Genomic DNA, 15,558 nt, shown 5'->3' on the forward strand with positions numbered 1-15,558 from the left:
GCATTGGACTAGTAACTGAAAGGTTGCAAGATCAAATCCCCGAGCTGTCAAGGTAAAAATATGTTGTTCTGCCCCCGAACAAGGCAGTTAACCCACTGTTCCTAGGCCATCATTGAAAATAAGAATTTGTTCTTAACTGACCTGCCTAATTAAATAATAAAAAAAAAATACAACCCTAACACTGCTTCCAACACGCTGTCTGGTGTGTGCTTAAACATCACAGAACACACACTATCTTCTCCAGGGGTAGTCTGCCCGCAGCCCTCCAACGCCCTTGTCATCTCAAACATAAAGAACTATACATCCATAGCTTCTCTGGACTTTCCATACTCATTTAACTTTTCCCTGTCTCCTCTTACTCTGATCACACAGGTGTCTACATCTATGAACCACTGTAAATGCACCACCTAGGACATTTGCCTTTTCTTTACTTGATACAGCTGTGACGTTTCTTTTAAACAATTAACAATCCCTCTACCAATAATGGAGCAAAATTCCCGCCATGCTGCTGTGGGAGCTTTTATTCTGAAAGCTCAATTTACGCGCACTTACACCGGAACTAGAACCTAGGTAAATTTCCTGAGTCATGTTGATGTTTATTTCAGTCCAATTTACCGCTTAGTGAGTTGAGCTAGCTATCGTTCATGATGGAGCAAACTGTTTCAAATGTGGAAGTCTGTAATTTAGCCTTCACTGGTGAATTTGACAAATTAAAGAAATGTATTTTAACGGATAAATCGCTCGTTTGCAAAACGGACCAGGTAAATTATCATCACTTGAAATACATTACCAGAGCTAGCTGCTTCAGGCACCAGTCACTTAGTCAGTCAATTAGCTAGCTATCTACATTTGCTGATACATCCACATGTCCCTTCCTTATTCATCTGGTCTCCTGTGCTCTTCCCCTCTCCCAGGACCAAAGGACCGCTCTCCACTGGGCCTGCTCGGCTGGACACGTCAAGATCGTTGAGTTTCTGTTGGATTTGGGGGTGGAAGTCAACCTACAAGATGATGTAAATATTGAGAAGCCATTGTCTGCAACATTGTACAGTTATATTGACTTGCTGTGTTGCAATAATCTGATCTTAAATCGATCTTGTAAGTACTGTAGATGTTTCAGCTATTGATGTCACTATAGTGTATTTGTACAGATGAACAGGGGAATTGGTTATAAGTGTCTTTGGTAGTAGTTTCCCCAACATTTATTTCTACGGGCTCTGTCAAGAGGTCTGGAGACACTGGACCTGTATGTTACAGGAGACACACGTACTCTAACCACTGAGCCTCTGGTTCATACCTGCTCAGTTACTCCCTCTATCACTACATGACTATCCTAGAAGAAGAAGAAGTTACTGTCCATCTGAGAGTGATGTCTCATCTCTTGTCCTTGTCCCCAGGCCGGTTGGACTCCCCTCCACATCGCAGCATCTGCAGGCAGGGAGGAGATAGTGAAGTCACTGATTAACAAAGGAGCCCAGCTGAACTCAGTCAACCAGAATGGCTGCACCCCTCTGCACTATGCTGCCTCCAAGGACAGATATGAGGTACACCAACACTGGGTCCACAATGTTAGACAGCTACTGTTCTGAAGTAATCTGGTTTACTCAATAACAAAGTGGGTTAGTTAGTTGGCACAGGGGCTATTCGCTCCATCTGGGGATTGAGTGTTGCTAGTTCAATCCCTGCCAGAACCAACTATGTTCCCCTGGCTTTGCTACAATAGTTCTGCAGCTATTAAAAGCAGAAAATAAGAACTGTATAACGTTATATTGATTGATCATGCAAATGGTTGTTCTTCTTCACAGATCGCCCTCCTGTTGCTGGAGAGTGGAGCGAACCCTAATGTCACAGATAAACTGGAGTCTACTCCCCTACACAGAGCTTCAACCAAGGGCAACTGCCGTCTGATCCAGCTGCTGCTCAAACAGCGCGCTTCTACCAACATACAGGACTCTGAGGGAAACACTGCACTGTAAGTACTGGAGTGTGTGTATTGAAGTTGTGTTCTAGATGCTGTGTGTTTTACTGTGCTTAATGTTTGTGTCTGTGTGATGATGCTGTTTTCTACACTTTTTACACCATGCTAAATATTTGTCTCCCCCAGCCACCTGGCGTGTGACGAGGAGCGTGTGGAGGCAGCTAAACTCCTGGTGGAGAACGGAGCCAGCATCTACATAGAGAACAAAGAGGAGAAGACGCCATTACAGATCTCTAAAGGTGGTCTGGCCACTCTGCTGCGGAGGATCGTAGGAGGAAACGTCTGATCCATCTGACTACACACTGAAGCAGCGAGAAGATCCAGTCGACGTGGTCTAAATGGTCTTCCTCATCTCAACTCTCCATCCTTTTTCCTCATCTCACCTCTCCATCCTTTCTCCTCATCTCAACTCTCCATCCTTTTTCCTCATCTCACCTCTCCATCCTTTCTCCTCATCTCAACTCTCCATCCTTTTTCCTCATCTCAACTCTCCATCCTTTTTCCTCATCTCACCTCTCCATCCTTTCTCCTCATCTCAACTCTCCATCCTTTCTCCTCATCTCACCTCTCCATCCTTTCTCCTCATCTCACCTCTCCATCCTTTCTCCTCATCTCACCTCTCCATCCTTTCTCCTCATCTCACCTCTCCATCCTTTCTCCTCATCTCACCTCTCCATCCTTTCTCCTCATCTCACCTCTCCATCCTTTCTCCTCATCTCAACTCTCCATCCTTTCTCCTCATCTCAACTCTCCATCCTTTCTCCTCATCTCACCTCTCCATCCTTTCTCCTCATCTCACCTCTCCATCCTTTCTCCTCATCTCACCTCTCCATCCTTTCTCCTCATCTCACCTCTCCATCCTTTCTCCTCATCCATCCTTTCTCCTCATCTCAACTCTCCATCCTTTCTCCTCATCTCACCTCTCCATCCTTTCTCCTCATCTCACCTCTCCATCCTTTCTCCTCATCTCACCTCTCCATCCTTTCTCCTCATCCATCCTTTCTCCTCATCTCAACTCTCCATCCTTTTTCCTCATCTCACCTCTCCATCCTTTCTCCTCATCTCACCTCTCCATCCTTTCTCCTCATCTCAACTCTCCATCCTTTTTCCTCATCTCACCTCTCCATCCTTTCTCCTCATCTCAACTCTCCATCCTTTTTCCTCATCTCACCTCTCCATCCTTTCTCCTCACCCATCCTTTCTCCTCATCTCAACTCTCCATCCTTTCTCCTCATCTCACCTCTCCATCCTTTCTCCTCATCTCAACTCTCCATCCTTTCTCCTCATCTCACCTCTCCATCCTTTCTCCTCATCTCACCTCTCCATCCTTTCTCCTCTCCATCCTTTCTCCTCATCTCACCTCTCCATCCTTTCTCCTCATCTCACCTCTCCATCCTTTCTCCTCATCCATCCTTTCTCCTCATCTCTCCTTTATCTGCACTGATTTGAGGAAACAGGATGAACTCTTCCATATTGTGTTGACCTATCTTCTATATTCCAGTCCGGGGGGAGGGTACTTCCACCAGGCCAGTAACAGTTCAGTGGAGATGAGGGAGAGGCGATGAGGAGGCCACTGGACTATTGAGATGCAGTCTGTATGGCAGCATTTTTGTTGGAGGAAAGAGATTTTCTGCCTGGACTGGATGTATCTCAGAGACTGACCATGATAATACCCTACAGCTACTTACCAGAGAAACCTATGTTGTAAGTTTGGAACTGTTCTAGAAATTCAGCTTCTTAAAACTTGTTTAAAAAAAAGATGTAATAAGTTGGTGTCTTAACAACTTGATTAAATGAATCACCTCAACTACATATGTTAATATCCAGGCTTATTTAAAACATGTTTCACTGTCTGGATGTGTAATGTGATTTGGTAGTAAGTTCATTGCATTCATTTGATTCCAATTAAATTGATCATCTGTAACAAGTTACATTAAATTCCTATTTTGGTTGTGAATCTGAATGTGTCAGTGTTTGATAATGAACAGTAGTGATTGAGGAGGAGCAGGAACCGTGCTTGAACCAATAACCGTGCAGTATGGGGTGAGTGCACTATCCTGTGCCATAAAGGTTCAGACCTCTTGGCAGAGGCCATAGCACTAACCTCACATACAGCACATACTTTTTTTTCCCATGTCAGCCTAGTGGTTAGAGTGTTGGGAAGGTGGTTGGATTGAATCCCCGAGCTGACAAGGTAAAAATCTGTCCTCCCCCTGAGGAAGGCAGTTCCCCAGATGTCGATTAAGGCAGCCCCCCGCACCTCTCTGATTCAGAAGGGTTGGGTTAAATGCGAACCTCTACGTTGTCAGTGTCCCCCTAATGCTCTACCCAGCACCAATTGTATTGTGGACTTGGCTGAACTGGTACTAACCTCCATCTATTTTCTCTTCAGAGGAGACTTCTTCCTCCAGACGAAAGGGACAGCGATGGGGAACACTATGGCTCCTAATCATGCTAACCTATATCTAGGAATGTTTGAAAAACAGGTGCTGCTGAATCCAGACCTTAACCCTTTTCTCTCCAATATTCTCCTAATTCGGAGATATTTGGTGATATTTTCGTGATCTATACAGACACACAGGAAGAACTTTTGGAATGCCATGCTTATCTAAACTCTATGAATGAACACCTTCATTTCAGCATTAACTATGACCTAAAACAAATCAGTTTTTTTGTTGATGTGATGGTTATTAAGGACAAACCTCCCTCTCTACAGATCTCTATAGGAAACCTACGGACAGGAATACCCTCCTTAGAGGTGACGGCTTTCATCCATGTCCACTTATTAAAAGTCTCCTTATAAGTCAATTCAGTCGTGTCAGAAGAATATGCAGCTCTGATGCTGCTTATCTGAAACAGACCACGGACCTCACACAAAGATTTTTAAGGAAAGGGGGTACAAAGATAATTGGGTAAAATGCTAATGATCGTTTTGAAGGACTAACACAGCTGGAAAGCCTAAAACCAAAAGAAAAAGCAGAACATGTCCCATCATGCTTTACCCAATACTCACCATTGGGGAAGGCATTGAAGGACAATATCAGGAAGCACTGGTACATTATTGATACTGGCCCACAACTGAAACCCATATTTAAATATTCCCCACGTATGGCTATTAAAAGACCTCCAAAAGTAAGTGATATTGTGGTTAAATCTGATTACCCACCAGAGAAAAGGGACACTTCCGAAGGGTAATTACAAATGTGGTCAACGTGCTCAATGCATCTTCACATACAAATGCAACTCATTTACCCCCAGTACTGCCTCTTTATATAGGACCTTCCACCCCCACCTGGGATATGGATGCCTGATGAAGACCTACGGGTCATAACGTTGTAAATAAATGTCACCTGAGAGAATGAGAAGCACTGTGCTGCGTTTTCCTTTCTGTTTTCCATGAGTTTGCCTACAACTCCAGCACTTGCAGAAAGTGCCTGGATGTGCGGATGTTCTTGAGCTTTTGAGCTAATGTAGGCTAATGTGATTAGTATGAGGTTGTAAGTAACAAAAAAAAATCCCAGGACATAGATGTATCTGATATGGGCAGAACGCTTAATTTCTTGTTAATCTAACTGCACTGTCCAATTTACAGTAGCTATTACAGTGAAACAATACCATGCTATTGTTTGAGGAGAGTGCACAAGTATGAACTTGAAAATGTATTAATAAACCAATTAGGCACATTTTGGCAGTCTTGATACATTTTGAACAGAAATAAAATGGTTAATTGGATCAGTTAAAAAATGTGCACATGCACTACTGCCATCTAGTGGCCTAAATCTAGAATAATACATTATGGTCTTACATTTTAAAGATGGTACCAAAAAAAAAACGTTTTTTTTTCCTTTATATTATCTTTTACCAGATCTAATGTGTTATCTCCTACATTAATTTCAAATTTCCACAAACTTGTGAAACAAAGTGTTTCCTTTAAAATGGTGTCAAGAAATGGATATCCTTGCTTCAGGTCCTGAGCTACAGGCAGTTAGATTTGGTATGTCAATTTAGAAAAGGTTCAGATCCTTGAGGTTTAAATGCGGAAGACACATTTCAGTTGAAGGCTTTCAGTTGTACAACTGACTAAATATCAGTTTTCTGGCACACAGAGCTGCTGAGGCGTCACCCAAGTGGCTGATACACAGAGTGGAAGAGGAGAAATTCAGTGGCTATAAGAGCAGTGCTTTCTTGGGCAGGAGCTTATTGGAGCTGAGTAACTGGAGATGAGTAACTACACCGCAAATGTTCTACTGCTTGAGCTCCTGTTCCTCTTGTAGAATATTAGCTCAAACGTATTGTTGAGTTCCTGCACCTAAACTGTAAACTGTACCGACACCCAAAATGAGTACCGGCACCTATTTCAGACCAAGTCGAGCGTTGTATAAGAGTCAGGCTGGTTCCCAGACTTGCTCTCTACAAGATCATCAGCAGACTCCATCATCTACCATCCTCTGACCAGCTGTCTCCACTCAAGCCATAAATAAACTGAGCCTCCCTTCTGAGGATGCAGCTTTCAAAGACTTGGCCTCTATTGGTTGACCTGTCATGATATATTGCTTGTTTGTTTTTTGCTCTTGAAGTGCTTTGAGATTCTATGAAAATCACAGTGGAAATGTAATAAATTATTATTATTATTATAGGCTATTTGTTCATTGAATCGGTCATAAAAATACATTTTGGGTAGGAGGATGTTTGGATTAATGAACAACTCCAAATATGGAAATAAATGCATCACATTTCCGATGTCACATAGGCCTAATGTGTAAACTTCACAGAAAGTCTGGGGTGGTTTTAGAAAGAAGGATCTGTGCTGTTTCACCTTTAAAACCATGGAAATGCCCATATTCTTCCCATATCACTTTTGTTTTGGTCAGGGTTTACAAGATCTCTCTCTCGCTTTGTGTGTGTAGACTTGGGAGAATCAAATGGTGGATAATTGGTTTGAACATATAACATAAAAAGCAGGCCCTTTGCCTCCCTTGTTGAAAGTCAATGTATAGCCAAAGAGTATCTATTATGTTGACAAGATGGTCGAGTGACTGCTCTAACAATGGAAATACATGTCCTCAAACATGGAAGGGAGGCAAGGTGTGACCATTCTAGCCCATGAGAGGGCAAATAGGTGGGAACAACAGGCACAACTCCAATAATATATATATGTATATTTTTTTTCAAAGTTTCCCGAGATGCCACGAACATCCACTTATATCTGTGCAGTCATAACAACCTAGCCATTACGAAACGTATATTCTATCAAATAAGCCTCACCTAGCAAATTAGCAATTACATTTTTTTGTTGACCAAATTCGACACTCATTGATCTTCATACAAAAGTTCCTCACTTTGTGGCATTATTTTCGTGGACAGGTTTTGGTTAGAGTAAACCCTATCGCTTCGCCTCTTCCTCTCTGGTATAGCCTACATCTCTGTCCATATATCCACTTTCGTCAAAACAGCCTATTACTAATTTCTCATTTATAATTTTTATTTTATTTATTTCACCTTTATTTAACAAGGTAGGCCAGTTGAGAACAAGTTCTTATTTCCAACTGCGACCTGGCCAAGATAAGGCAAAGCAGTGTGACAAAAACAACAGAGTTACACATAAACAAACATACAGTCAATAACACAATAGAAAAATATATGTACAATGTGTGCAAATGTAGAAGAGTAGGGAGGAAAGGCAATAAATAGGCCACAGAGGCAAAATAACTACAATTTAGCATGAACACTGGAGTGATAGATGTGCAGATGATGATGTGCAAGTAGAGATACTGTGGTGCAAAAGAGAAAGCGGGTAAGTAATAATATGGGGATGAGGTAGTTGGGGTTTGCTATTTACAGATTGGCTGTGTACAGGTATAGTGATCGGTAAGCTGCTCTGACAGCTGATGCTTAAAGTTAGAGGGAGATATAAGACTCCAGCTTCAGAGATTTTTGCAATTGTTCCAGTTATTGGCAGCAGAGAACTGGAAGGAAAGGCGGCCAAAGGTCAATGAGCCAATGGGAGCATACAGATCACAGTGGTGGGTTTCGACCCCAATGTAATGTAAATGCCGCGTTGAAATACTAGTCGGAACTAGGACTTGCCTATTCAGGGGTGTCAAACTCATTCCATGGAGGACCAAGTGTCTGCAGGTTTTTTATTTCAATTAAGCTCTAGACAACCAGGTGTGGGGAGTTCCTTGCTAATTAGTGACCTTAATTCATCAATCAAGTACAAGGGAGGAGCAAAACCCTGCAGACACTGTCCTCTGTGGAATAAGTTTGACAGTTACGTTTGGTTGTAGTTATAAGTTTGGTTGTAGTTATAGACGTGCTCCGTTCAACCATTTAGCAAGTCAGAAATGTCAGTTTCCTAGTTCTGATTTGAACTTGAACACAGCAAAACTACGCACTAATCCCCCCATACTTCCCCCCTTTCCGTCCTACGTCATAAACTATCTATTTCCACAATGGTGGTCAGGTGGCCTGCGCCTTTACTGGTGCGCAGAACAACACCAACGCTGAATTTACTTCCCCAAACCATGGTTAAATAGTCTGGTCAAAAAATACTGGCCATCTATCTTATTTGGAAAGGAGACAGTCAGCATTCAATACCCCAGAGGCACTAGGTGACATCCAAGCTTTTCCAAGGTATGTGTATTGGGTATGTCTTTGCATGCATTTTCAATTGTTACGGTTGACAGCTCGTCGGTCGTGCTACGTTACTGTCTATGGCGAAACAGCTTAATATCGACTGATCAAAGTGCATTTAACGTTGGTTTGTTTGTTTTCGTTATTAGACAACGTTGTTTTATTTAACTATGTCCTAAATATCATTGGAAGAGAGCTTAATCCCTGACAGCGCGCATCCATGCCCAGCAGAGTACTCAACTGTCAAACAGGACAATCGGCAGCACATTGCGATCCGCGTCAACCTATATTTATGTTTGGCGCTTTTGTCTGACTATAGACACAAACAAGAGCCTGTGAACTTTCCAGAATGTACGTGGCCGTCCATCTGATTGAGTGGGAACAGTGAGTCGGAGTGGAGTTTGAACCAATGACACGGCGATAGTGTGCGGAAAAGGTCACCCAGACCCCTTGGCATGCACTTTGCACCCATATGGTCAGCCTATTGCTGTCATTCGACCAAGTGGCGCCACATCCATCCATTCATCCATATCTATCCTTCCTGTGCGTTGAGATTAAGGTTCAGCTCTGGTCAGTAACAGACGGGCCACACATAAAAGTACTAAGCTGTAGTTATAGTTATACAATCATGAAAAGCTAGCCAGTTCATAGTCAAGAATATGTTATGCTCAGGGCCCTGTTTATGATGATGCCATCCACATGATTCATTTTGGAGCTGTCAGGGAGAGCATGGGATGAGTGGATACAGCACATTTTCCTAGGATATCATCACATATTTACTCATCTGTTTTCACAGCAATGTGGCAGGTTCATATTAGTGTGATAGTGCTGCCTGCCAAACCATGACAACCTCCAGTCTAACTGCGTTTTTAAGTCTGAAGCTTGCCTTGCTTGCTGCGATGGGGATGGCAGGTATACAAAAGATTAAAACCAGCATGACCAATATTGATTGGTAGCATTGACAGTAGCCAATTTATATTCTAGAAATTATTGTTCTATGTTTGGTAGCCTGGGTGCCAGTCTGTTGCTGCTTTAACAAACTTATCTAACCTAACACAAGGCAGCGATGTGCTATATGTAATTGATTGCATTACTGTTGATAGCAGGAACAGTGATGGGATAGGATCATATTTGATTGGTGAATACAGCCTGAGGGGAAATATCTGACTGTTCTAACTGACAATGGTTCCTGATCCTCCCTGTTGGAGGTGTGTTAGGTGTGAAAGTAGCATAACGCCTAGCCTACAGTAGCCCAACATTGATAAGGCTGGGTATTAATTGTGTTGCAACACACTACTCAAAGAGGGCTGATTGATTCACTTCAAAGTAAGCGTTATGTAACTCCTTTCCTACGAAATGCTGAGCTTTGTTGATCATAGGAACGAATGGAAAACTGAGGCCAGTGCTCACTTAAAATAATAGTTACATTTGTTACATTTGGCTGTGTGTGTTATGGTCTATGTATTCCTGTGGTGAGCAGGGCGGCCTAGTAGTGTGAGAACATATCCTAGAGCCTGTTCCTGCCTCCCCACCCCTCACATGTAACAGCCAACGCCTCCATGTGACCATAGCAATGTGCACATTGCCATCTAGTGGTACTCTAGCAAATACAATGCTCTCTCTTGTCAAACTTATGCATTTACATGGTGTCTGTCCAGATTCCTGATAGCTTGTTCACTAGCGCCTCTAGAAATGACTTTATATATATATATATATTTTTTTTTTTTTTTCAGCTCATTCATCCTAGGCAGCCCAGCCCTGTGTCTTGATGTCAGGCCCCGGGAGAGACGGTGATATGGAGTCAGACCACGCAGTAGACTGGTCCATGATGGACATGCGGCTGGACTCATTCCGGGGTTCCCTCCTGGCCCAGCAGGTGTCAGCGGAGAGGCTGGCCCGCGCAGGGTTCTACTTCACGGGACAGGCCGACAAGGTGCGCTGCTTCAGTTGCCACAAGACTGTAGAGAACTGGTGTGGAGGTGACGCACCCGTGGAGAGGCACGCGGAGGTGAGGGTGAAAATGGGATGACGATGATGTGCAAAACTTTTTTGTATTTATTTTTTATTTTTCCATTATCTCATGTTTCTGCCAAATTATCATACTAATGTTGCAATGTTTCAGGTCTCCCCCAGCTGTAAGTTCCTGAGCTGCACCCATCGATCCAGGGTTAACTCTCTTCAAGGTGCCATGCTGACCAATGAAACCTCCTACAACGAAGACGCTGAGGACATGGAGTTCCGCCTGAGGACGGGAGAGGTGGTAGACGATACCACCTACCCCATGGCCCCACACATGGCCAGCGAAGACTCCCGGTTCAACACCTTCGGCCCGTGGCCCTCCACATCCCCGGTCCGACCTAGAGAGCTGGCCCAGGCGGGGCTCTTCTATCTGGGGGAGGGAGACCAGGTGCAGTGTTTCTGCTGTGGAAGGATGCTGAAGGGCTGGGAGGCTGGGGACACGGCGTGGGGAGAGCACTCCAAACACTACCCCTACTGCTTCTTCATCCTGGGGCATGATGTGGGGAACCTCCCCTCTCAGAGGGGGAGGGAGGTGGAGGAGACCAGGCCATGCCCGGGTCCTCGGGTCCCCATGCAGAGCTTTGAGGAGAGGCTAGGCAGCTTTGCAGGAATCCAGCACCACCCTATTGACCACGAGAGGCTGGCCAGAGCAGGCTTCTACAACATAGGTGAGACCTGGGAGTGGGGTAGACAAGAGCTTTGGCTGTGAGAAAAGTAATTAACAAATGCAATTCCTGCTTACCATTACTTGCTACGGTAAAAGGGCCAGGGAGGAGTTGACATAGAAAGTACTGGGTTTATTTTCTAATGTGTGTTGGTGCAGGTGCACCAGACCATGTGCAGTGTTTCCACTGTGGTGGAGGTCTGAAGGGCTGGCAGCAGGATGAGGATCCCTGGGAGGAGCACGCCAAACACTATCCTGGGTAACACACACACTCACAAGTAGAAAGTAAACAATCATATGCATGCTTCTTCTCCCTGTCACTAACATTGCGTGTCATGTTTTAATCCAGGTGCAGTTTTCTACTGGCAGAGAAAGGACAGGAGTTCGTCAGCAGCGTTCAGCTACAAGGTCCTGGCCGGAACAATGCTGTAAGTCTCCAAGACTTCATCCTCCTAACCCTGACCTCTAACCCCTAAACCTGTGGTCAAACATATTAAACTGCACCCATCCTTGCATGACTCCTACCATATCAAATTCATTCCTTCTATTGATTTCCCAGGCTTCAAGTCACCTAAATGGATGTTCAAGTCATGAGACGGGTAAAAAACATTTTTTGAAGTAACATAAACATTTTTGTAAAGTTGTACCCCTTTCACTTTTGTTTTGGAACTTTAGCTAAAGGTATTGTTAGATTATATATATGCAGTACCTGTCAAAAGTTGGCACACCTACTCATTCAAGGGTTTTTCTTCACTTTTACTATTTTCTACATTGTAAAATAATTGTGAAGACATAAAAATGAAGAAATAACACATGGAATCTTGTAGTAACCAAAAAAGTATTAAACAAATCAAAATATATTTGAGATACTTGATGACAGCTTTGCACAATCTTGGCATTCTCTCAACCAGCTTCACCTGGAATGCTTTTCCAAAAGTCTTGAAGGAGTTCCCACATATACTGAGCACTTGTTGGCTGCTTTTCCTTCACTCTGCGGTCCAACTCATCTCAAACCATCTCAATTGGGTTGAGGTTGACTGATTTGTCAAATAGCCCTTACACAGCCTGGAGGTGTGTTTTGGGTCATTGTCCTGTTGAAAAACAAATTATAGTCCCACTAAGTGCAAATCAGATGAGATGGCGTATTGCTGCAGAATGATGTGGTAGCCAGGCTGGTTAAGTGTGCCTTGAATTCTAAATTAATCACTAACAGTTTCACCAGCAAAGCACATCACACCTCCTACTCTATGCGTAATGGTGGGAACCACACTTGCGGTCATCAGTTCACCTACCCTGCGTCTCACAAAGACACTGCGGTTGGAACCAAAAATCTCAAATTTGGACAGATTTCCACTGGTCTAATGTCCATTGCTCATGTTTCTTGGCCAAAGCAAGTCTCTTCTTATTATTGGTGTCCTTTAGTAGTGGTTTCTTTGCAGCAATAGACCATGAAGGCCTGGTTCACGCAGTCTCTTCTGAACAGTTGATGTATCTGTTACTTGAACTCTGTTAAGCATTTATTTAGGCTGCAATTTCTGAGACTGGTAACTCTAATGAACTTATCCTCTGCAGCAGAGGTATCTCTGGGTCTTTCCTGTGGTGGTCCTCATGAGAGCCAGTTTCATCATAGCGCTTGATGGCTTTTGCGACTGCACTTGAAGAAACCTTCAAAGTTCCTGATTGACTGACCTTCATATTTTAAAGTAATGATGGACTGTCGTTTCTCTTTGCTTATTTGAGCTGTTCCTGCCATAATATGGACTTGGTCTTTTACCAAATAGGGCGATCTTCTGTATACCACCCCTACCTTGTCAAAACACAACTGATTGGCTCAAACGCATAATAAGGAAAGAAATTCCACAAAGGAACTTTTAACAAGGCACACCTGTTAATTGAAATGCATTCCAGGTGACTACCTAATGAAGCTGGTTAAGAGACTGCTAAGAGTGTGCAAAGCTGTTATCAAGGCAAAGGGTGGCTTCTTTCAAGAATCTCAAATATAAAATATATTTTGATTTAACACTTTTTGTTGTTGGATACTACATGATTCCATATGTTATGTCATAGTTTTGATGTCTTCACTATTCTACAATGTAGAAAATAGCAAAAATAAAGAAAAACCCTTGAATGAGTTGGTGTGTCTATATCTCTCTCTCACACAGGGTGCTATTTCCAACGCCTACTAGTACATGCTCAGTCTCCTCCCTCTCTCTACAGAGGTGCTGCAGTCAGCCAATGCCCAGAAGGCGGTGGAGATGGGTCTGGAGCCTGCCTTGGTAGAGAGGACTATACAGGAGAGGCTACGCAGGGATGGGACAGGCTACTCCACCCTGGAAACTCTGCTGCAGGACTGCTTTAACAGAGACCCTGACAGCGACGCAGAGAACCATGGTATGTGTCTCATAAGGGGGAACACTGTTAACATTGCTTGGTAGTATCATTAAATCCGGGCACTGTTCTATTAAAACTGGTATTGAGGTTTACAGTACAAGTCAAATAAATTCCTGAAATAATTCCACAGGATTTTGCAGTTTGACTTAGTTTATCCAGGAACAGTGCTATTCACACTGTAGGCCTACATGAGGCTTGGCTATAGAAAGAACATTAAAAAATATATATTATAATAATATTTAACCTTCATTTAGGCAAGTCAGTTAACAAATTCTTATTTACAATGACAACCTTGGAACAGGGGGATAACTGCCTTGTTCAGGGGATTCGATCTAGCAACCTTTCGGGTTACTGGCCCAACGCTAATAACCACTAGGCTACCTGCCGCCCCCCAAAACATGATCGAGTTGTGTTGGTCAGTATTCTAACTACTTTATTGTGCTCGGTTACCAACTGCTGTTTCTCCCCTATTTCAGACGAGGGTCCCCTTGAGAAGTTACGGAAGCTGCAGAGGGAGAAACAGTGCAAAGTGTGTATGGACAGAGACATCTGCATCGTCTTCATCCCCTGTGGGCACCTGGTCGTCTGCAAGGAGTGTTCCGAGGCCCTCGACAAGTGTCCCATCTGCTGTTGTGCCATCACACAAAAGATCAAGACATACATCTCCTAACATGCAACCTGGTGCCAGGGATTGTCGTCTCCAGAGTAGGAGTGCTGACCTAGGGCCAGGTCCCGTCTCTTACTCATTATGTTTTAAAAGGCAAAAGTGATCCTAGATCAGCACCTAATATGAGATGTTTAAATAATGTGGGCCCAAGAGGATGAGACTCTTTTTAAATTGCAATGCTGCTTTACCTTCTCAATTATTTTATTAACACATGCTTTCCTACTACAAATGTACATAAAGATATATTATATTTGAGGAGGACCACTGTAAATATGAATAAGAGAACCATGAGTAGTGTGGGGATTTTGTTTTTCAATTATTGTTTTAAAGATAATGACAGACACTTCCTTGTTATGTGATGTAGTGTTCGCTCACTGATACAATACCCAAGAGGCAATGGGCCTCAATCTTCAAACCAAGATGAGAAACTAAGGTTGAGACTAGATGGAGTACAGCTACAGACAGAAGGGACTTTACGTAGCAGGTTAGCAGAACTAATGAAGGTGAGTCAAACAGGCAACTTCTTGTCCATGGCTGTACTCCATATACCCACAGTTTTGATACTTCTGCTGTACAGAACCATGATCTACCATTGCAGTTATCAACAGTGCCTTTTCAAATAGTTTAATTGACTTATTGTGTGTATATTTTCTTTATTCTATTATGCCATTTCCATGTTTTTGTCATATTTCTCTTAATATTATGAAGTTGTTGACTGGGCTTTCCTTATTGGTTTGCAAATGACAGGTTTCTGAAATAGAAGTCCTGAGGGTTCCCAAACATATGTTCCTTAGGCCAACTAGTATGCTTTCACTTGTATGATTCATTGTGTGCTCTGTGAATAAATGGATGAATTGTATACTTGGATCAATTTCCAATATTTAGGTATAATGGCATAACTGATATCATGTTATTCTGAAATGAATCTTTCCTTTGCACTTCAGTGCAACTCCTGTTTGACCAAAGTGGAAAATAAATGTTTTCAAAATATCTGCACTTTCATGTATGCTGCTAACACGAATGCTACTAACATTGCTTACGCTGCTATTACTAACACTACCTACGCTGCTATTACTGACACTACCTACGCTGCTATTACTAATGCTACAAATATTACTAACGCTGCTATTACTAATGCTACTAACATTAATAGCTCTGCTATTACTAATGCTACTAACATTGCTTACGCTGCTATTACTAACACCT

The 15,558-nt window shown here is 42.9% G+C and overlaps 2 protein-coding genes across 3 annotated transcripts; both read left to right on the forward strand.

Moving 5' to 3' along the window:
- Nucleotides 1-545: 545 nt before the first annotated feature.
- Nucleotides 546-3,935, forward strand: psmd10 (proteasome 26S subunit, non-ATPase 10). Its single transcript, XM_021561711.2, has 5 exons — nt 546-761; nt 915-1,013; nt 1,398-1,544; nt 1,806-1,972; nt 2,105-3,935. The coding sequence occupies exons 1-5, from the start codon at nt 645-647 to the stop codon at nt 2,262-2,264; spliced, it is 690 nt and encodes a 229-aa protein (XP_021417386.1). The 5' UTR covers nt 546-644; the 3' UTR covers nt 2,265-3,935.
- Nucleotides 3,936-8,415: 4,480 nt separating this feature from the next.
- LOC110489126 (E3 ubiquitin-protein ligase XIAP) lies at nt 8,416-15,342 on the forward strand. 2 transcript variants are annotated; one of them, XM_021561710.2, is made up of 8 exons: nt 8,416-8,611; nt 10,345-10,619; nt 10,734-11,298; nt 11,454-11,553; nt 11,644-11,722; nt 11,854-11,893; nt 13,457-13,685; nt 14,162-15,342. In XM_021561710.2, exons 2-7 carry the CDS (start codon nt 10,380-10,382, stop codon nt 13,651-13,653), a joined length of 1,221 nt encoding a protein of 406 aa, XP_021417385.1. In that variant the 5' UTR covers nt 8,416-8,611; nt 10,345-10,379; the 3' UTR covers nt 13,654-13,685; nt 14,162-15,342. The 2 variants fall into 2 exon arrangements, with proteins under 2 accessions (XP_021417385.1, XP_021417384.2); XM_021561709.2 differs by having other exon boundaries at nt 8,422-8,611; nt 13,512-13,685.
- The last annotated feature ends 216 nt before the right edge of the window (nt 15,343-15,558 follow it).

This window comes from Oncorhynchus mykiss, chromosome 14 (assembly GCF_013265735.2).
Source record: "Oncorhynchus mykiss isolate Arlee chromosome 14, USDA_OmykA_1.1, whole genome shotgun sequence".
NCBI lineage: Eukaryota > Metazoa > Chordata > Actinopteri > Salmoniformes > Salmonidae > Oncorhynchus > Oncorhynchus mykiss.

Coding starts and splice junctions, on each gene's coding strand:
- psmd10 (XM_021561711.2), top strand. CDS start 645: ATGATGGAGCAAACTGTTTCAAATGTGGAAGTCTGTAATTTAGCCTTC. Junction 1,545..1,805: donor CCTCCAAGGACAGATATGAG/GTACACCAACAC, acceptor TCTTCTTCACAG/ATCGCCCTCCTGTTGCTGGA. Junction 1,973..2,104: donor TCTGAGGGAAACACTGCACT/GTAAGTACTGGA, acceptor TGTCTCCCCCAG/CCACCTGGCGTGTGACGAGG.
- LOC110489126 (XM_021561709.2), top strand. CDS start 10,380: ATGTCAGGCCCCGGGAGAGACGGTGATATGGAGTCAGACCACGCAGTA. Junction 11,299..11,453: donor AGCAGGCTTCTACAACATAG/GTGAGACCTGGG, acceptor GTGTTGGTGCAG/GTGCACCAGACCATGTGCAG. Junction 11,894..13,511: donor ATGTTCAAGTCATGAGACGG/GTAAAAAACATT, acceptor CTCTCTCTACAG/AGGTGCTGCAGTCAGCCAAT.